At 38.2% G+C, this 22,122-nt stretch overlaps 1 protein-coding gene across 4 annotated transcripts in view; it reads left to right on the top strand.

Annotated features, from left to right (window-relative positions):
- Positions 1 to 22,122, top strand: part of ddx61 (DEAD (Asp-Glu-Ala-Asp) box helicase 61) — a 30,468-nt gene that overhangs the window by 6,918 nt on the left and 1,428 nt on the right. Inside the window, exons 1-13 of one of the 4 annotated variants that reach the window (XM_073872121.1) lie at positions 16,917 to 17,088; positions 17,784 to 18,759; positions 18,847 to 18,911; positions 19,029 to 19,132; positions 19,242 to 19,371; positions 19,478 to 19,630; positions 20,218 to 20,306; positions 20,388 to 20,510; positions 20,980 to 21,108; positions 21,307 to 21,423; positions 21,513 to 21,576; positions 21,652 to 21,753; positions 21,847 to 22,056. In XM_073872121.1, coding sequence (XP_073728222.1) covers positions 18,584 to 18,759; positions 18,847 to 18,911; positions 19,029 to 19,132; positions 19,242 to 19,371; positions 19,478 to 19,630; positions 20,218 to 20,306; positions 20,388 to 20,510; positions 20,980 to 21,108; positions 21,307 to 21,423; positions 21,513 to 21,576; positions 21,652 to 21,753; positions 21,847 to 22,046 — 1,452 coding nt within the window. In that variant the 5' untranslated portion in view covers positions 16,917 to 17,088; positions 17,784 to 18,583 and the 3' untranslated portion in view covers positions 22,047 to 22,056. Of the gene's footprint in view, positions 1 to 7,416; positions 7,526 to 11,138; positions 11,347 to 12,879; positions 12,969 to 13,111; positions 13,190 to 13,456; positions 13,625 to 14,262; positions 14,330 to 14,411; positions 17,089 to 17,188; positions 17,306 to 17,783; positions 18,760 to 18,846; positions 18,912 to 19,028; positions 19,133 to 19,241; positions 19,372 to 19,477; positions 19,631 to 20,217; positions 20,307 to 20,387; positions 20,511 to 20,979; positions 21,109 to 21,306; positions 21,424 to 21,512; positions 21,577 to 21,651; positions 21,754 to 21,846; positions 22,057 to 22,122 lie in introns of those variants that run through there. The other 3 variants (XM_073872122.1, XR_012371546.1, XR_012371544.1) reach the window with 3 other exon arrangements.

Below are 22,122 nucleotides of genomic sequence, written 5' to 3'. Positions count from 1 at the left end.
CATAGACACCTTTCTTTCTTTTTTTCTATCTATCTGTCTCTCTCACAAACATCCACCACTCTCCTCCCCCCTCTGGCTTTTACGTCAATGGGCGTCTCGTGCTCTCACCTTGTTTTCTTCTTAGCGCTTCATAGACCCTCACTTTCGGGAAAGCCTGGTATCAGTGCGAGCCTGTTGTGTGACTGCGGTTTTCTCAGGTGTCTTTTTCTCTCTCTCTCTCACTCTCTTTGATCTTTTTTCACTGCCTTGTGTGTTTAAAATGAATGGGCTCAAAAACCCAAACATCCGCTTCTCACTTCCTCCTTTACCGCTTTTTCTCTTTTGCTTACCAGTCTCCCCCTTTCTCAATGTGCTGAATGCTTACACTGTATATTTATGAGACATTTCTGCAGTTACTGTAATTTCCTAGTTCAGACTTTATCCCCTTTCCTTGTTTTTAACCATATAGCACATACTGTACATGCTTTAAAAAAAGCAAACATAGGCAATTTCTTTTACTATTAAAACTATTTAACATTTTAGCTAGGTATGCCAATTAAACTCACTCCACTTCTGAACTGATTATTTTACAGATTTTACATAAGGTGCCAACCCAACACACGGCTCACCTCAAAAATATCTCAAACTTTCTAAATGTGTGTCAAAATGGAATTTAGCATTGTTTTTCCTGCTGTCTACTACTGTATTGAGTTGCAGTTGACTTCTTGAGAATTGCAAGATAACCAAGATAAATTTATTTAAAGGTGCCGTAGAGTGTAAAACTGTATTTACCTAGGCATAGATGAGTGATACGAGCTGTGTACATGGTAATGACATATCGTGAGCCTCAAACACGATTGTTTCCTCATTCTTATGTAAATCTCGCGCACGCCAAAGACAGCTGGAAAACAGGCCAATCTCAACATAACACCGTCTGTGACGTAACAGTCGAGATGTACGCCCCAACATTAAATTACACATTAAATTAATTACAAAGTTGTTACAAAAACAAAGTTATGACTTCTGAGTTAGCGCTATATGCTAGTTAATGCTATGCTAACGTTTATGCTGAAGTTCTACTTCTCTATTGAGGTTACAGTTACGTTTCCAGGTCCATACTGAAAAAAACACAAACTTACCACTCAGAAATGTCCATTAACAATCTCCAAACAACTGATTTTTCCTCAATTTACGTATCTTCGTCTGATACAGGCTCAAACATAAGGTCTGTTTACACACAGCTATTCTAAAGACCTGCTCTGATAAACAGCTAGGGCTGTCACGATTCAGAAATTTTTAATAAATTGTGCCGATTATGACGATTAAAGGCGGAGTGCACAATGTTTGAAAGCCAATGTTGATATTTGAAATCACCTAAACAAACACGGCCCTACCCCAATAGAATCTGGACCTTCTTTTAAAAGACCCACCCCACACATACGCAACCCGGCAAGGATGTCGGTTAGTGGACACGCTCCTTACTGCTGATTGGCTATAAGTGTGTTTTGTTAGTCAGCCCGTGTCCTTTTACAAAGCGTTTTTCAAACATTGTGCACTCCGCCTTTAATTGTCTATTTTTTTGTGACATTTAATTGTCATACATTTTTTGTTTATTCATGAAATATTTTTTACACGTTGTTGTGATTATTTAAATTAAATCTTTAGCTAGGTTTACCTGGCAGTAAATATCACTGCACACAACACATAATTAAAAGTAATTATTTAAAGAATATATCTTTCAAAAACTGAAAATTCTAAGTTTTGCAGCATTTCTTTATATGCTGTTTTGTCCACTGTATTTACTGGCTTTGCAATATATCAGTTAAGGAGCGCCATCTAATACGTTCTCGTTTATACAAGCGCTGCAGCTCCCCCTTGTGTTTTTTAAAGAGAAGCGCAATCATTGTGGTGATGTGAAATCATCGCGATGAGGTCAAACAATTGCGATGAGACGATTATTTATTCATTGTGACAGCCCTACAAACAGCCAATCAGAGTCGAGCTTTACATTATTATTCATGACCATTTCACGTAAGGTTATAATAAACCATTTCATTCTAAGGGCAAATCCTAGGGTTGTAAATTTATATTTAAAACTGTCTCTGGATAATTTTTGCACTTAATAAAGCCACATACCTTCTACGTATATTTCAAAGAACAATTTAAAGGGGACATATTATGAAAATCAGACTTTTTCTATGTTTAAGTGCTAATGTTGGTTCCCAGTGCTTCTATCAATCTAGAAAATGTGAAAAGGAACAACCCAGTAACTTAGTTTGGGTAAACCATTATCTACAAGCATGTGAAAAAATAGGTAATTGAAATTTGGCCCCCCTTGTGACATCAGAAAGGGATAATACCACCCCTTAATTTGAGATCAGCTCATTTGCATTTTAAAGGACACACCCAAAACGGCACATTTTTGCTCACACCTACAAAGTGGCAATTTTAACATGCTATAATAAATTATATGTATAGTATTTTGAGCTAGAACTCTACCTGCGTACCCTGGGGCCACCAAAGATTTATTTGACATCTTAAAGTCTTGTGAAATGTCCCCTTTAACATATTATTTCAATGCATTCTTTGGCACCTTTAAATGGATCATAATATAGCATCATTGAGTGCAGAATGCAGATGCAACTTCTATATATTGTAAAGGCTTTTCTCAGTTATGAGACTTAAAGGGGTCCCTATACAGAGATTACGTTCACTCTTATCTTAACCTTGTTTTGAAAGGTCTCTGCTATATTTTGCTTGAATGTTTGTCTGCGTCAGGCTCCTCGTCGTGTTTGTTTGCTGCGGCAGCAGGCTTGTGCTAGAGGGGATGTTAGAGGTTTGCTTTTTTGGGCTACACAGGATGCCACACATGCGCCACTGCCCTACCAAGAGCCCTTCATCTCATTCTGAAGAGTTACAGGTTCCTGCGTCAGTCTCAGCTAAGGCCTTATCTGGGGCTGCGGTCTAACTAACACTCTGTCACTTCCAGGAACCCAGAGAGTTTCATCTTTAGAAAAGAAAGAGAGAGTGAATGAGAAACCTTATTCTAACCTGCAGGGACAGTAAAGTCGATGACAGATAAGAAAACTGAGTTTTCATTCGATTTGATTGGATTACATCCAATCAAACGTTCTCTTATTAGCCCTGTGGGTTTTGTTTATCTAAAGCGTAGAAATATATAATTTCGACTTTACGTGTCAATGTGTTATCGACTATATCTGAAGCGTTTACTTGAGTTCCAGACCCTGATAATTGTTACTCAATGTGACAGATTTTTAATCTTGTTGACGCAAGTTCACACATTGATGTGTTCACAGAGTTTGATTAGCATCTACAATAACAGGACCACAGAGCAGACAGACTAGCTCTGTATAAATACACAACCCTTTAACTTTGATAAAGAATGAGTAAATGACGCATGGTCATGCATACAGTACAGATTTCCTGGAGTACTTTGAGCATTGAGTTCATTTACAGGAATGGAGGAGAATAAGGACTGAATTATGCTACTAATAATCTCTTCTGCTTTTTAAACCCTGAAGCAAGGAACAGAGAAACTGTGACTTGGCAATTCATTTTCTTCTTGCGGGTCAAAGCATGAGTCAGGTCGGCTTGTTTTTGATTTGACGAAATTGGTATTCTCTTCCTCTTTTGTTTTGGTTTTTCATGGAGGACTTTACGTCTTTATGTAGATTATTAAAGGTCAAATTTTTAAAAGTGCGTTATGACTTTTGTCTAAAGTATGTAAAGTGTTTGATTAAACCAACTGAAAAACATACAGCCAATCTTGCACAGACTGTACTTTAAATAGATCTCTCAACATATTTTCATGGATGGTTAGTTTATCTTCAGCTTGGTCATAGGCTTATGGAAACTGAACGGGATGGACAAAACTGTTTGAATGGCACTTTTGTCATTCTCATTGTTAAATATGCATTAAGTTCAATTTTAGACCTCTCGCAATATGCAATTGCAACAGCCCACACACTATAAGACGGTATTTATTTACTATTATAAATCTTAACCATTTGCTGTCCCACTCACTGTGTACATCCCACAATAACTCATAAACAATGAGCAACGTCCAATATGACTTCCCATCAGATCATATTTACATTATTTAGCACATTCCCTAAATCTGTGATAGTCCCTATAAGGCAAAATGACATTTAACACTGATGACAGCATTGATAGCAGATGGTGATCTTCTGCATTTCTCTGTGCTCATAGATGTTTAGATACTTCAAAACAGCACTACATTATGTAAAAGTTATGTAAGGGGATGGAGAATGTTGGACAATTCAAACAGGTTATGTAAGGCTATGGCTTTCTTGTTCATGAATATACTGTTATGTGCTTCAAGCCTTTGCATGTTTCTTCTCTGTAGAATTTTCTCAGACTTTCATGGGAAGTTCTGAAAGAGGACTCTTAAAAACACAGAAAGCCCCTAATGCAACAGTAAATATAATGATAATTAGTATTCAAAACAGAAAGAACGATGCCATTGTCCCTGAAGGCAGGAAGTGACCTCAAACCAAAGTAGCTGTTACTGGAAGTAGATATAGAAAAAACATCACTTAAAAAATTTTGTGACGAGTTCTCACTCTTGCGCTCTTTTCTTCCTGTTCCCAAACTTTAGCTTCGAAGCTCTCACCTCATGTAAAGTGAGGTGTTCTGTGAAATGATAGGGAGATAAGCATTTCCCTGTACTTACAGCAATTGGTTAGAGGTTGCAATTAGAGCCACTGTGTTCAAGATGAGTCATACACATAGTTGTTTTGCAAACCTTTAGTCACTCAATCAGGTGATGGGACAACCAGTGAACTTTTTCACCCCTGGGTAGATCTGTACGTGCCATTTAAGGGAATTAGAATCACCTTTAGTGCCAGGTCTCGTAGTTTTTGCAATGACTGTTCAATAAAAGACTAAAATGACCGTGTTGATGTATGAACATTGTTATTTTATTTTGTGTTTTAGTTTTGAGTTAGCTTTTACTTTATATTTTTAGCGATGAGCTTTGTCAGTTTATAAGTTTTTAATTACTTCAAGTTTTTCAAGATTATAACCCGTCCTTAAATTGTTTTCTTAAGGTATTTATATAACATCCAACAGTTTATTTGCCTAATATAGCCCTTTCACACAAAGATTACGGAAAATACACGGAAAATGCATCCGGGATTTTTTCGGTTTGATTTTTGGTTGATTCACACTGCCAATGATTTTCCGGAATCTGTGTGTGCATTCACACACATATCGCAAAGATCCCATGACGTATTTTTTTCCCCAGCGTCTAAAGTTTGCCAATTATCCGTGATTTCTCTCTCGAGAAACCACACGCATGCATTTTAGTTTAAGAAAAGATCATAAGGAGCGCGTGAAGTAGGGTTGCACGAGAAATCGCATGTGATTGTCATGCGCATCTCGTCCGTAAAGCCAATTCCTTGATTAGTAGTAAATTGCCATCACCTGCTTTCAGATGGAGCAGCATTTACTACACAAAGTCGTAGTTCACTGACAATCAGGGCAATTTCACATTAATTGGGGTGGCAGTGGCTCAGTGGTTCATGTAGGTTGTCTCCAAACCAGAAGGTTGGTGGTTCAATCCCCGGCTCCACCTGACCAAGTGTTGAGGTGTCCTTGAGCAAGACACCTAACCCCAGCTGCTCCCGACGAGCTGGATGTCGCCTTGCATGGCTGACACCGCCGTCGGTGTATGAATTAGTGAATGGGTGAATGTGAGGCAACTTGTAAAGCACTTTGGATGGCCATAGATCTGTTAAAAGCACTGTATAAATGCAGTCCATTTACCATTAATTATTACTGACGTTTCGCGTGTGATATGTATACGATACGGCCCAGCTTGCCAAGGAACTATGGCTTTGTGTAGTAAATGCTGCTCCATTTGAAAGGAGGTGATGATTTATTTGATTCCAATTAACAGATTTATTTAATAGTTTTAAGTAGTTTTAGTTAACAATTATAACCCTGCCTTAAACCATTTTTTTAAGGTATTTATATAACATTCAATAGTTTAATTTCCTAATATAGCCCTTTCACACAAAGATTACGGAAAATACACGGAAAAAAGCATCCGGGATTTTTCGGGATTGTGTAATTTTTGGTTGATTCACACTTCCAATGATTTTCCAAAATCTTTGTGTGCATTCACACACATACCGTAAAAATCGTCTAAGCGTCTAAAGTTTGATAATTATCCGTGATTTCTCTCTCAAGAAACCACACTCGTGCATTTTTTTTTATGACAAAATCATAAGGAGCCCGTGAACAAGAAAGCGCATTTGATTGTCATGCGCATCTTGTCCGTAAAGCCGTGATTGCCAGGCGATTTACTTGCCGACTTTACGGACAAGATCTGCATGACTATAGCATGCGACATATCGTGTAGCCCTAGCATGAAGCACTGTTCTCTCATGCTGGTGAAGGATCTCAAGTTCAACGCGAATAGTGACGAGCTCCCTGATCTCTGCTTCAGTCCAGTTTGCCGACATTTCTCAACGTAAATGTTGATCTGCGTTTAAATCCCTGTGCCAAAGAGCTGAACCATAACTTGTGATTGTGATGACACCCGCATCCTCACTACGACACGCCCCTTACGGCATTGTTTATGCATCTTGTTCACGCAAAATGCTTTCCGTGTATGTTACTAGGTCCTCTTTGCAGGAGCGATCAAAAGACACAGAAGCCTTTTTGCCAATTTTACAAAAATTATCTGGGATCAAAATGTGTTGTGTGAATGGGGTTCTAGATTGGGACAGGATAGTGGAGAGTTGACAGGAAAGCTTTGGGTGGAGATACTGGAACAGGATAGGAAAAGGACAGGATAGGAGATGGGAATTGAACTCGGGTCGCTATGAAGACACTGACGCTATATGCTGGCGCACTATCCATGGCGACGAATTAAATTTTTTGACTGTAACTTCCGGTAGACTTCTGCTAAGAATCAATAAGAGTTCATCTAGAGTAGATTACTTCTGGTAACAAGCAAAATAAATAACAAATTACATTAATTTAAATCATCGCTAAACTATTACACAGAACTAGCATTACTGTGTAAAATTATACAATGTTAGCTACAGATCCTTGAATTCTTGCATGGCTGCCAAACCGTTCTTCACATCCATGTTCGCGTCTCCCCTTGTGTTTAGAAAACCGAAACATTTTTATACATTTTATAAGATATTTGTTCCAAAGGTCAGTTTTAGCCAAACTGATAAACCCAGACTGGAAGTTAACTTTGGGCCAAGAGCTCAATCACGGCACCACACATGCATCCGATAAAATCTACAGTCTACTGAATTGTTTGAAAAAAGCAAGGATTTTTTGTTTGGTGGGCTTTGTATATACTATATTTAGTATGTAGCAGTTATTTATAAAGCATTGTGTTTAAGTGCTGTGTCTGTGTGCATGTATTTACAGGCCTCTTCACATTGCTGTGGTTAAGGAGAATGGTGCACTGGTCACATGGCTTATTGAAATATTTCGAAGGGCCCACAAAGACCTGGACATTTTCAATAACCTACGACAGGTGAGCGTATACAAACACAAACCTAAACAAATTTTCAATAGAAGTGCCTGTTTTCACAAGAAGTGCCACTTCACTAGCATATGCACTTGAACTCCTTTAGAAGTGACTGGTCAGCCCACATGCTCACCATGACACACGCAGCCTCCGTCATTCGCCTGGCCTGCTCTCGTGTGTCAGAGGCATTATGAATGCACAGACCCGCCAGACTGTTCCCAGGCTTTCACGTCCTGTTCTTCTCCATTTGTGGTTGCGTTAACACACACTTCCACCATTCTCACCCGTCCGCATTATCAGTTACCGCCAATGCGTGTCTAACTTAACCTCAAAAATCACCTCAAATTCATGTTTAGGTTTCAGTCGGCGAACAGGCAGTTTTCACACACACTTGCATGCGCACATGCTCGCATGCAAAAGGCAGTTACCAGAAGCTGTGCGTATGTCTTTCAGCTGTGGCCTGAAACTTTTTTGCTGTCAGATTGTTGAGGTTAACTCTTGTGTTATATCCTGTGTTCAATTGTTATTTCCCCAGAAATGTGAACTACAAATTAGCATGTCTTTGAAACTTGGATAGTAACATTAAATCTGCAGCATTCGTTGAGGTGTTTGCTTCTCTTTAAAGGCATTTCAACGAGCATGCTAAATAAGGGCAGCTGCGTGGTGCAGTACTGTAGAAAGTGTTACTACAGTTATCATTATTAATACGTCACTCAAACTGATACGTGCCAAAAAACTTGTATCACTGACTCTGCATCTACGCTCGATACTTTTCATGTCCACAAGAAGAACATCTTGCCCACCCACTTGTCTTTACTACGACCAGCACTGGCATTGACATTTGGATATGCAGATGAGAAGCAATGCACTATTATATATGATGTGTGTGTGTGCGTGCGTGTGCATGTGCGTGTGTGTATGCAAATCAGATTAATATAATAGGTGTCAGCCAAATCTGTGAACACGACCAAAACAACTAAAGTGTGCATGACCTGAAGCATGTGTAATGTTTGTAAGTGATTATGTACTGTATAAATATGTGTGCAAGGAGATGTAAAGCAGCCGCTGTATGTGTATAAACCTTGTATCCTCGTTCCGAGAAGTCACATGACACACTCACACTCAGGGTTGTTTCTCAACATACCTTGTGTTGAGGTTTACAGGGTATTAAAAGGGACTTTCCCTCTCTCTCTCTCTCTCTCTCTCTCTCTCTCTCTCTCTCTCTCTCTCTCTCTCTCTCTCTCTCTCTCTCTCTCTCTCTCTCTCTCACTCTCTCGCTCTCATTCTGCCTATCTGCAGCTCCCATAGACAAGTAGCACTTTTGACAGTAAGACCCTTCTGTAATGCACTTAACTGTGCCATTAACATTTAGTTGGGTCAAACCACCTGTGCACTGTTAATTTTTCCTGTCTTTTCTGGTCCACAACATTTGATGCAGGCCAATAAATGATTTCACTTCACTAACATGCATTCTTGGCTCTGTTTCATGAGTTTCTCATTCTGGGCTTGTACAGTATTAGGCCAACATTCCCTTTTTTATTTTTTTCTGTGTTTACACTCTGGAATGTGATTCTAAGGTCACACTGCAGGGGAGAGGAAAGGGATTTTCCCTTTCTGATCCATGTCTTTCCTTCATCACTCCTTTGTCACTCCCTCGACTCATTTCCGATTCCTCCTCTGCCCCCCTTCTTGCTCCCTCTCTGTTGCTCCTTCTCCTTTTCGAGCACTTATGGTTTCGATTTAAAACTTTTATTGGAAGGTTATTCTGGGTTCATTTAATTTTAGCAATAGAAAAGCTCTATTTCAATAACACTTTAAAATGTAATATCCTCTCTTGCGCAATTTCCTATTTTAAGTGTTTCTTACAAATGACGCTTGTTTCATCCATTATTGTTCCTGATTCCTCGCGGCTTCGATTTTTATATGATTGACATGAGCACAGAGAAAAACCCGAAAAGTTTTATTTATGTGGTAACATGTCTTCTAGCATGTACACATCAGCAAGTGTGTGATGGTCGGTGAGTCAGACAGGATTCAGGGAAATAAAAGCGATGTTTTCATAGGAAGGGAGGGCCACGGGCATTGTGACACCAGAGGAATTTCTGTCTTCCGTCTCTGTGTACTTTTTCATCTATGCCTTACTGGAAAATCATCTTTCCTGTGCCAAATCACACCCGCAGTCCCATTTGCCAGACTAGAGCCGACTTTACCTGCTATCAACTGATGATAATCTGTAGTTTGTATTATTATTAACCAAAGTCCTCGTTCTGTTTCTCTCTCAGTATTTTAAAGTGCAGTTAAACAGCACACACTTTAAATTTTTCTCTGTTTATTTATCAAGATTGTAGAGCTTGCATTTATTAAAAAAACAATATTTACTTCCTATATAAGCTAAAAATGTATTTTCCAGTATTTTGTATCTGCTGTACTGATGTATATCCGTGCAGCAGTGGATTTTTTTACATTTTATTTTTAACTTGTCAATTACGGTTCAATTTAAACAAAGTTTTTTGTTTGTTTGTCATGCAAAACTTAAAAGCAAGCCTTTGCCTCAAGTGAAGGAAGCCAAATAAAAAAGTTTTATGCTTCATTGGACATCTATCACATGTTAGAAAAATTCCAGGCATTCACTTTTGCATGCATGCTATGATGAAGCGGACTCATAAACAACCGCTGGGCGTGTGTGTGGCAAAAACTACCCAGTCTCCTGAAGATGCGTATAAATAGCACGAAGTGTAAAACTCGTGCAATACATACGCCAACTTCCACTTTGGGTGCATATGATACGCCAGTCCTTCCCATTCACTTAAACGGTGCATCTTTTTTTGTCATTTTATTTATTGGTTTCTCAATTTTTTCTGTTTTTTTTTAAACCATTTTCGCTTGGGTTTAGGGTTCGATTTTAGATTTGCTTAATGAGGTTATTTAATATACAGGTTTCTCCATGTTTTTGTCCATATTTAAGTCATGGTCGCTTGGAGTTGGGGTAAGAGTTTGGGTTTGGGTTAGGATGTCATTTTTATATAACAAAAAGTTGTTCTAACCCTAAACCCAAGCGAAAATGGTAAAAAATAGCAAAAACAATTGAGAAACCAATAAATAAAACGACAAAAAAGATGCACTGTTTAAGTGAATGGGAAGGACTGGCGTCGTCATGTGCACGCCAAAGTGAAATTTGGCGTATGTATTGCACGAGTTTTACAGTTCGTGCGATTTATACGCATCTGCCAAAAATCACTTTTTTTTTGCACACTTTATTGTTGGTGCATTATTGTTTGTGTGGTAAATAAGTTGCTTCGTGGTTGTTTATAGCCACAACAGTATAACCTTGTTATCTTTAGAACTGCACAATTGACCTTTAACCTGTTAGACGAGTTCCAGGTTAGCAGATGCAGTTACAGGAATCAGCACCAGGATATGACTCAACCTATCAGACCAAATAAACCTGTACATCTTATCAGACATCATATTGATAGATTATCCTGATACGCTTCAGAAATATTGCCACGTAATTGAAAGCGTGGGAATTTCTTAATGTAGTTGGCGCTTGCATCTATTGTGGATCCTCATCATTGACTAAATCAATCAACGTATTGTTTGTTTGTTTGTTTTCACGCAGACACCATTGCACTTGGCTGTAATCACCCATCAGCCAAGTCTGGTCAAAACTCTCTTAGATGCAGGTGCCGACGCTGGAGCTTTGGACCGTCACGGACAAACAGCACTGCATCTGTGTTGTGAGCATGGAGAGGCTGAATGCCTGGCTGTAATCCTCAGACACTACGCACACAACCCTTCACCCCATCTGGAGGTCAGGAATTATGAGGGTGAGTGGTGGGACCCATCGAGATGGGTATATAGTCGTGATAAATATAAACAGAAAACGTATTTTTGTATACACACCTTGTGCAAGATACAACATAATAAATACATTTTTTTTATAGAAATTACAGTATTACTGGCAGCTGGTTGCCAGTAACTTACTCTAGATTTTACATTTATGTTATTTGCTGGAAACAGTTTTTTCAAAGTCTTTATCTTCTACAGTAAGTTACTGGCAACCAGCCACATAATTACAGCAAATTTTTTACCGTGCCATATTAAATACCAAGTTACATTTCACACAGAATAGGCATTGTGGGTATGGGTTTTGTTCCACTAGGGGGCAGGAAATAGTACAGGAGTCACAAGTTATAGATATTCCTGAATGTAAGGGATAGTTTATCCAAAAATGAAAATTCTGTTTACAGGGTTCCCACGGGTCCTTGAAATCCTTGAAAATTTATGAATCTGGGGGAAAAAATTCAAGGCCATGGGAAGTTTTTGAAAATATATATACATACAGGTCATTCAAAGTTCTTGAATCTATTTTATGCAAGAAGTTTTCTGGAAAAAAATCCATATTATTCCCTGTGTAGTGTAGGATAAAAATAATTCTAGACTTTTTAAGCACATGTGCTAAACTGTTTGCTTTAAATGCTTAATATCTTCTGTATGCGAATGTTGATTCATACCAAGAAAATTGTGTTTGACACATGAAAACGTCTCGGGTTACGTATGTAACTGTTGTTCCCTGAGAAGGGAACGAGATGCTGCGTCTTCCTTGCCATACTTCCTGTATCCCTGTAATATTTCGGAGAGCGATATACTTCCTGGCTCCCGCGTCACCCTGTCTTTGTCATTAAGCCTCACCATTGGTTGAATTTGATACACATTCAGACGCACTTACCCCTGAAGGCGTCCCCAAAGTGTCACCGCAGTGACGCAGCGCGAGTTCCCTCGAAAGGGAACTGTAACAATGTATCTTTAAAAGAAACGCGATGTAACCTTGCTTTCACTTGAAATGTGTCCTCACATTTAGTCCTTGAATTTAAGGGTATTAGACCTGGAAAGTCCTTGAAAGGTCCTTACATTTGAAGTTAGCTAAGGTGTGGGAACGCTGTGTTTATTTATTCCAGTAAACGCAAAAAAGGATATTTTGATAAATGGTGCTAAGCACATCGTTCACGACACCCATTGACTTCCATAATATTTATTTATCCTGCTATGAAAGTCATTCAATGGGTATCCTCAACTGTGTGCTTACCTTTTAAATCAGTGTAGCACCCAACCATTTTTGGAGTGTAGTTGGTATTAAGTTTATTCATGGGTATGAAATGTAAGATGAGGCGTTTCCTGTTCACTGCACACGAGAGAAATACGTCCTTTTAATGTCACCTTTCAGAAAGCCCCTAGAAACACAGAGTGGAGGATGTGTTGTGTATTTATTTTTGTAACATTTGAGTGTGATTCAATGAAACTTGTTTAAGCCTGTTCAGTGGATCATTCTGAAATCATTCATTATTTTTGTCTAATTTCAGGTCTGACTCCCCTTCACCTGGCAGTGCAGAACAGAGATATAAAGGTGACAAGAATCTTATTAGACAGTGGAGCTGAGATCAATGCTGGGGTCAGTGAATTTCTCATCATTTCTCAAGGGTTACTCATTTGATTTGATGTTTTCCCCATCCGTGCATGTATTGTTCACATGCTTTCTGTCTATATTATCATCTTAGTAGATTATTAAAGACGTATTTTTTGTGTGTTTAACAGGATAACAAGAGCGGCCGCAGTCCACTGATGCATGCTGTCGAAAATGACTGTATTGACATGGTCAAGTTACTGATCGAGGTTTGTGCATGATGTATATATTTTCAGTTGCATGCGGTCTGCATACTCATACTCTGAGTCAGCTACTCTGCAAAGCCAGTTTTCAGTTGAAGTCACCTTTGTGCTGATTAACACTTATGCGAAAATGTGTTCTTTTTTATTATTATGTACGTCACTATTAGTAGGCACAGGAGACATGCAGCTATGTTTATTGCTGTGCATCTCTCTTAAAAAAGTAGTTCATTTACTTTTAATGTTCACAGTCTTTCTGTGTGATGTGTCTTTCAGAGTAGGTGTGATGTGAATGCACAGTCTTATAGTGGGAACACAGCCTTACACAGCGCCTGTGGCAGGGGTCGAATAGAGATTGTGAGAGTGTTGCTGAAGAATGGAGCTGACAGTAGTCTAAAAAACAACCATAATGATACTGCCATCATGGTAGCAAAAAACAAAAAGGTAAGGAAGATGGTTTGTTTGATAAGAGTTGTGCATTAAAAGGAAATATTTTTACAAAAAGTGTCTAAAATGGTGATGTTTATATTTTCATTTATATGTGAAGTGATGTTTATCAGCTTCATTGCCTGGTGAAAGTTATAGAAATTAAACTCATCATCAAATTATTTTTATTAAAGGGATAGTTCACCCAAAAAACATGCATAAATTTCTTTGTTTGATGAACACAAGGGAAGATATTTTAAGAAATGTTTGTAACCAAACCATTTGTGGACCCCATTTACTTTCATAGTATTCTTTTATCCTACTATGGAAGTGAATGGCGTCCATAAACGGTTTTGTTACAAACATTTCTCAAAATATATTCCTTTGTGTTCCTCAGAACAACGAAATTTATACAGATTTGTAACAACACAAGAGTCAGTAAATGATGACACAATTTTCGTTTTTGGGTGAACTATCCCTTTAAAACAGTCAATAGGTTCAATAGAGCATGTATAAAGTATAAACAGTGCCAACAAGTGGCAGCTCTAAAATGTTCATAGACCAGTCTTATTTCAAATTAAACATGTATCTTAATAAGCAGTCAAAACTTAACCACAACTTTAAAAAGTCAAGTAATTTTATGCTTATATTTTAAGGTGTCTGATGTGCTGCGTGGGAAAGGCACCCGTAACTACACCGTGAAAGGGCTATCAAGCAGTACCGGTAAGAGTTGAACTCACAAGACTTATCACTTACTAATATTATTTTTATAATATTAAAATAATTATTTTATTTTATTTTTTAGGCTCTCTGTCTCCGGGCAGCTCAAATCATTCTCCACGGGTAACTCCCACCCATCAGAGCAGCACATCACTTTCCCCTGGTGCTCCAGTTTCACATTTGCCCAGGAGTCAGTCAGTAGAGAGCATTTCAGAACGTCACTCGCCAGTCAATGGCAATGAAAGAATACCAAGGACTTTGCATAACATAGCGGACAACAGAGTAAATCTCGGAATGACGCCTTATCAATTCCGGTGTTTTTCACCACCTGGGTATGATCAAATGAACCCGTCACACATCCAGAGGACGTTAATCGCGAGTCCTCCATTTTACTATGCATCTGGTATTCAAAAGTCACCATTTTACACCGACGCACCGTTTATCCTCCTTCCTGCTATTTCTGTGCCGGTCACATATGGCTCTCCTTCTTTACAGTGTACTGTTAGCCAATCACGACCGTCCAGTCAAAGCAGTGACCAATCAGACATGTCCACTATGAGTATAAACAGTGAAGAAAGAGGTGTTAGTTGATAATTGCTAAACATTTAACCACTTTGGCATAGCCAACCTGAATTGTTGTAAATGGTTGAACACAATGACTGAATTATATAAATAATTTTGTTGATTGAGGCATTTTTCTGAACTGTGGTATATCTAATGAGATACTGTATGATGTGGCTTGCTGTGTAATTTAATTGATTTTAGCGTTTTTGTTAACTGCATAGTGTATTGCAAAGAGCTATAATATTTATACTTTTATAGCAAGTCAGCAGAATCAAATTTTTTATGTTCTATAGTTTAACCTCACAACATTGTGTGAAATTATGTCTATTTTTATTGATGGCATATGTGGAGAAACAGGAAAGCTTTCCATTAGAGTTTGGTCCGATTCTGTGTTTAAAAATCTAAATTGCTTGATTTTCTTTTTTGATTATAATAATGATTTATTATCGTTTTAATGTTTTGAGTTTGACAAACACACTGCATTTCATACAAAGAAGTGTATTTTTATAATGCACACATGACACACAATATTAATTAGCCTACCTTTGTACCACGGGTCTGTTGAGTGCTGTGTTCTGATTGGTTGAGAGATGTTCCATGGGCATGCATTGTTTTTCGATGGCTGCACACCTAGCTTTTTAGGCGTCTTGGAAATGGGCACCAGAGCAATGTTTGTGGTGGCCGTGGTAGGAAGTGGTTGACGACGGGCCATTGAATTGTAAGAAAATAATGCGAACCCAATGTGGTAATGCGGCACGACACAAAGCGGAGCGCTGTTGCACCGCGGGTGTGCATTGTTTTCAAATAATTCAGGGGACCGGAGTCAATTATTCCTCTTATACCACGGTTGCCACGGGCATTGCTCTGGTGCCTATTTTTGGGACATTTGACAGGTTAGGTGTGCGGTTATCAGAGATGAGTGCATGCCCACGGAACATTTCTCGGCCAGTCAGAGTACAGCATTCAACAGACCGGTGTTATAAAAGTGGAATGATTTACTCCGGTCCTTTGAATTATTTGAAAATAAGGCACACCCACGGTGTAACGGCACTCCGCTTCGTGTCATGCCGCATTACCACCTTGGGTGTGCATTATTTTCTTATAATTCAACGGCCCGTTGTCATTTATTCCTTAAAGGGGCCATGGCACAAGACTTTTTTAAGACGCCAAATAAATCTTTGGTGTCCTCAGAGCCATATAAATAATTTATTATAGCATAGTAAAATTGCCACTTTGTAGGTGGCAGTGCTGTGGTTGTATAGTGCAGATTAAGGGCTGGTATTATTATAATGAGAGCTCCTTATGACATCATAAGGAGAGCCAAATTTCAACGACCTATTTTTTGATGTGCTTGTAGAGAATGGTTTACCAAAACTAAGTTACTGGGTTGATCTTTTTCACATTTTCTAGGTTGATAGAAGCACTGGGGACCCAATCGTAGCACTTAAACATGGAAAAAGTCAGATTTTCATGCCATGGCCCCTTTAAAATATTTAGTAAGAAAAAGTTTACAAAAATTAAAGCACACAGAATCCCTCTAAAATTGTGACTGTACACCAGTTTAATGTTTGTGGACCAAATTTTGAATGGCAGTCCCTGTCTGATAGAGTTCTGTGACAGATTTTGATATAATAACAAGCAAGCATAGTGATAAAACTGACTTATTGAAACGTGTGTTATGTAAAGTCATTGTAGAAGAAGAAGGGTAAGAGACGGGTATAAACCATTTCCAAACCAAAATCTTGTGGCAGTTAAACCTTATTATTACAAATAATACCTACAGGTCCTTTAATATAATTTTTTCTTTGTACTTTTGGTGACGTGGCTTGAAGTGATGTGAATGTATGATTGTTTTTTTCCATATGAATATGTCGCTATAAATGCAGCAGTGTATAGTAACCTAATTTACTAAGTTAAAAAATAAATATTTTTTTAAATAAGCGTGTCAATATTTGTGTATTGAAATGTGGGGGAAGGTTTTTTTAACATAGGTACATCCCCTCAAATTCAAACTCTGACATTTGATTGGTCGGTTGAGATTCATGCGTTTACGTCCTCTGAGATCGAGCTAGCGTACGGCCATGTTAAATCTTTAGTCGGAAGAGACAAAGCCAACAGCAAAAAAAGAATTTCTCAAGAAACGATTGAAGAGTTAAGTGTATTATATCCACAAAGAATCAAACACTTCAAATTAGAAGGTAACATGCTCGGCCATAAGCTTAATTTGAATTAGACAGTTATTTTTCCTACGCTGTACGGTCTTGTTAACGTCTAGCTAGGCTAACATGTCCTAACAATGTAACCACTGGCAGGTTGAGTTAGCATGCTGTTTAATAGTATCAGAAATGTGTTTAATCGATCTCTCAGAATCCATTAAACTAAGATTTAAGGCTTCTGAATAGTGTATTAAGACGTGTGAGTCTATTTTTAAGTTTAAAACAAGTTTTTAACTAACTATTGTGTTGAAACTGAGAAAAGTTTAACGATAAACCACTATTGTGGTGCCTCGTTAGCACGGTTAGCTTAGCGCCGCAAGCACACACATTTAGCAACAAATCTGATTGTTAAAACCGTTAGATACTTAGTGAAGGTCATCACAGTCGACCAGAAATAAATCAGTTTTTCATTCGAATCTAAATAATAAGATTGATGATGACAGATTAGCCTTGTTTATAGTATGAATTACGTGTGTTTGTATACTTTAACAAGTGACAGAAACTGTTAGCTAAACGTGGGTCATGTTAGCTAACGTTAGTTGTGTTGTTGTCTTAATGTTGTGCACTCTTTAGTTTTTGTATTTTTAATTAACTTACAGTAATTTCTGTTGTTTTGTAAAACAGAGGAACTTACTTTTTTTTGTAAAACGTACATTTATTGCTTTTATGTTTGGCAGGTGGTACTTCCCAGAGTCCAGTATTTCCTCAACTGAAGTGTTCAGGAACTTTGAAGTGAAGCGAAGAAAAGCAAGACATTGTGAAGCCAAGAGGAGTCATCTATGGACTGTCAGTCTAGTTTTGGACAGTTCATCCTACATTGACTTTTGGACTGTAATTTCTCAGCGTCCTTGTGCCTCAGGATTTGTCAGATGCTTAAATTGGTGCAAGTGACATTCGTCAAACATTGAAATTCCTCATACAGACGTGAATACCAGAATTTTAGAAGCACATTAAGAACCATTACCTGAGCCTTGTGCTTTTGAATGTAAAGACTTTTGCAAATTTTGGATACCAAAAGGAATACAAGAGGGTACTACGGAACTTATGCAATCTGATAAGTAAAAAAAAAGGAAAAACATAAAAAAGTGAAGTGAATACTTTGTAAAAAAAAAACTAAAAAAAATTCAGGGATAGTATAAGCGTTTTTGAACAGCATTATTCGATTTTTTTGATCACTTGCAATTTGAAATCCTTGTGCAAGACTTGAATTTGCACATACCTGTTTGCTAGTTATTTTGTACTTTGGCTCTAGGCTTTTGAAATATTTATTGATATAAATATAATTTTCTCCGATTTTAGGAGAGTCTTCTTATTCTAAACATTTTTATACGCCAGGCCCTCTTCTTTTTAAGAGGTCTGTACGTACCAGATATAGAAACTGTTTACAAAAGCGTGCATTGAGCAAAACAGTTTAAGAAAAGCTAAGTAGCAGCAGAAAAGATTTCATTGAGACTATATTGAGGAATAGATCGAATCAATGGCTACAGCAAGAACAGAGATCCCTGCTCCACTCATGGCAATGACCAAACAAAATGGACAGTCTAAGGCCATGTCCCTCCAATCAGGATCACATACTTCCTCAACACAATCAGGAAAAACACCTGTTGTGCCCCAGAAAGGAAGCAGTATACCCCAAAGCAGTGGTGGGATCAGGTAGGTTCTGTCATCTCGACCACATTCAATTCGGCTTGTGATAACTGGACGATTTTGTCTATACATTTCATGGATAATTGTGTTTAGGTTTGGAGATGACTGGAAGAAGTGCCTGCAGCTTCCACCGAAAGACACGAGAGTGAGAACCACAGTAAGTTTAAAACCGGTGTAAAGTTTACAGTTTTTGTATGATGTTGTAACATATCATAATGCAATACAATCCTTTTTATATCTCCCAGTTGAAAATTTAACTTCCTCTTCTCTAACAGATGTAACTGCAACCAAGGGGAATGAGTTTGAAGATTACTGCCTTAAACGGGAACTGCTAATGGGTATTTTTGAGATGGGCTGGGAGAAGCCATCCCCTATCCAGGTAGTACACATTTCCACCTTTCTCCCAATGTAGATCTCCATTTGCCATTTGTGGCTTCATGGTTTGTGTCTTGAGTATTGTCCCTTGACTGTATTGCCTGTTATTTTAGGAGGAGAGCATTCCCATTGCCTTGTCAGGTAGGGACATTCTCGCCCGAGCTAAAAATGGCACAGGGAAAAGCGGAGCCTACCTCATCCCCCTCTTGGAGAGGATTGATCTGAAGAAGGACTACGTTCAAGGTTCATTTCACAAATTCTAAAGTGCTTTGTGTTGTTTTTCTGTTTGATAAATCCATCACTGATCGAACATGCTGTTGTAGTCAATTCTTTATTTGTTGTTTTTTAGCCATGGTGTTGGTGCCAACTCGTGAGCTGGCACTGCAGATGAGCCAGATATGTATCAACATGAGCAAGCACCTTGGTGGCGTCAAGGTTATGGCTACAACAGGTGGCACTAACCTGAGGGATGACATCATGCGTCTTGATGAGATTGTTCATGGAATTTCCTTGTGTGTGTGTTTGTCCCAGGCTTGTAGTTTTTGGGTGTCAGAATTTAGGCTTGCTCTGCATTCAAAAATATAATGTCACAAATGTTTAAAACTGTGTGACCATCATTTTAAACATGTTTATTACTGTAAACACGTTTTCCCAAAATGAAGAACAAGTTAAACTTGTCTGTTGTAATCAACAGGAGGCCATACATTCCTTTAACAGAGCTGTAGTCTTCAACTCAACTGAGTATTTATTAATAACTTACTAATAAAACCATATTGCATTTGCATTGTGGGAATAATCTTCTATGTACTACATAGAAGTACACTGCCCACCTACTTCAAAGTACCCGTTGAGCAATTTGTAAAGTTGTTTCCTTGTTCCACCTCTTTCTGTCTAGCTTGCAAAATTTTCTTATGTTTGCGACAAATTTTATGAGCTAATCTAACGGCCGTTACATTAAGATTGGTGTTTCTTAACTTTCTCTAGACTTCAGTAAAATTATTTTACATATGGGATGGGAGTTATTAATTGTGATAATGCTATTGTTTTATATTGCCAACCATTTGAATTGTTTCTCCTCTTCAGTTCATGTTATAATAGCTACCCCAGGCAGGATCCTTGACCTGATAAAGAAAGGTGTTGCCAAAGTTGACAGAGCTCAGATGATTGTGATGGATGAGGTAAAACTAAATGAGGCACATAAAGCATCCCCTCCAAATTACTTATCAATAATTTTTTTAAATCGTACTACTTCTTCACAGGCTGACAAGTTGCTTTCCCAAGACTTTGTGGTGCTCATTGAGGACATCATCAGCTTCCTTCCCAAAAACCGTCAAGTTCTTCTCTATTCTGCCACTTTTCCTATTAGTGTGCAGAAGTTCATGGTGAGAATTTGTAATTTGTCTTTAATTTGGGAATGAATGCCGACACATATCGTGGTATTTTCTAACAAGTGAAATAAATGTTTACATGCAAGTCAACGCCTTGTGTGAGATGTCAGTCACCTTTATTAAAAGTGTATGAGGAAAATAAAATCTGACCTTGTTAAAGGTCTCAGTGTACTTGAGGGTGGCTCATTTCAGGCAATTCCGTTGTAGGTGGTATTTTCTCTCTTCCCATATCCCACTGGTTAAAAATAAAGATATATTATCAAAACTCTATATGCCGCCCAGCACTAAATACAGAAGATTTCTTATGCTTGCCTACATGTTTTTAAATGAATGAAATTCAAACGGTAACTTTTTAAAGTAAATGTCTTTGACTGATTTAATCCTGGATACAGTGAGAAAATCCTGCATGTTTTGTGTATACGTCTGATTTGGCTATGTTACTATTTATGCTTTTCTTTCCTAGAGCAAGCATCTTCAAAAGCCATATGAAATCAATCTTATGGATGAGCTGACACTGAAAGGCATCACTCAATACTATGCCTATGTTACAGAAAGACAAAAAGTACACTGTCTCAACACCCTTTTCTCCAGGGTATGAAACACTCCTAAATCATATTTTCCCTACGTTTATTAGTTGTTTTTTTATGGGAGGGCGTGATTTTTATATTTTTGTTATTTTCAGGATTATCTGGAATGCTTTAAATCATAATTTTGTGTTGTGTAGTATACAGGAATAAATAAATAATTTATTTTCTCCTATTTAATATTAATATTTCTCTTTCTTTCCTAGCTCCAAATCAACCAATCAATCATCTTCTGTAACTCCACCCAAAGGGTGGAACTCCTTGCCAAGAAGATTACACAGCTTGGTTATTCCTGCTTTTACATCCATGCCAAGATGATGCAGGTCAGCTTCAAAGTGCCTTTTAATAATGCGTGGTAGTTTCAGGTAGTTGTTTGTCTTTTCTTATATTGGTATTTATCAAAATATCACAGGAATACAGAAACCGGGTGTTCCATGACTTCAGAAACGGGCTGTGTAGGAACCTGGTCTGCACAGGTATGTTTACAGCACATTTTATGTTTAAATTATTTTTATGATCATTTCTGAAACTTTTATGTGTTTCCACCTCAGATCTTTTCACAAGAGGAATTGACATCCAGGCTGTCAATGTAGTTATCAACTTTGACTTCCCCAAAAATGCGGAAACGTACTTGCACCGCATTGGCAGATCAGGTAAAGCAAAGCAATGCTAATCTTTGAGGGGTTTGCATTATAATGGTGCTTTGCATTCTTTATGACATTATATGTTTCATTCAATGTATTCAGGCAGGTATGGTCACCTGGGTCTGGCCATTAACCTGATCACCTCCGAAGATCGTTTCAACCTGAAGGGCATTGAGGACCAGCTGATGACTGACATTAAGCCCATTCCCAGCAGCATTGACAAGAGCCTGTATGTGGCAGAATTCCACTCCCTTAACCCTGACGAGGAGGAGGCTGCCCAAAAAGCAGCAGAGCTGATTTAACCCCTGACTGGTAAGAAGGCAAGATTATACGTGATTGATTTAACATCCATGTCTAATCCTTACCTCAATTGTGACT

This window comes from Misgurnus anguillicaudatus, chromosome 10 (assembly GCF_027580225.2).
Source record: "Misgurnus anguillicaudatus chromosome 10, ASM2758022v2, whole genome shotgun sequence".
Taxonomy (NCBI): domain Eukaryota; kingdom Metazoa; phylum Chordata; class Actinopteri; order Cypriniformes; family Cobitidae; genus Misgurnus; species Misgurnus anguillicaudatus.
The sequence above is the reverse complement of the archived record's forward strand: the minus strand, read 5'-3'. Positions and strand labels throughout refer to the sequence as shown.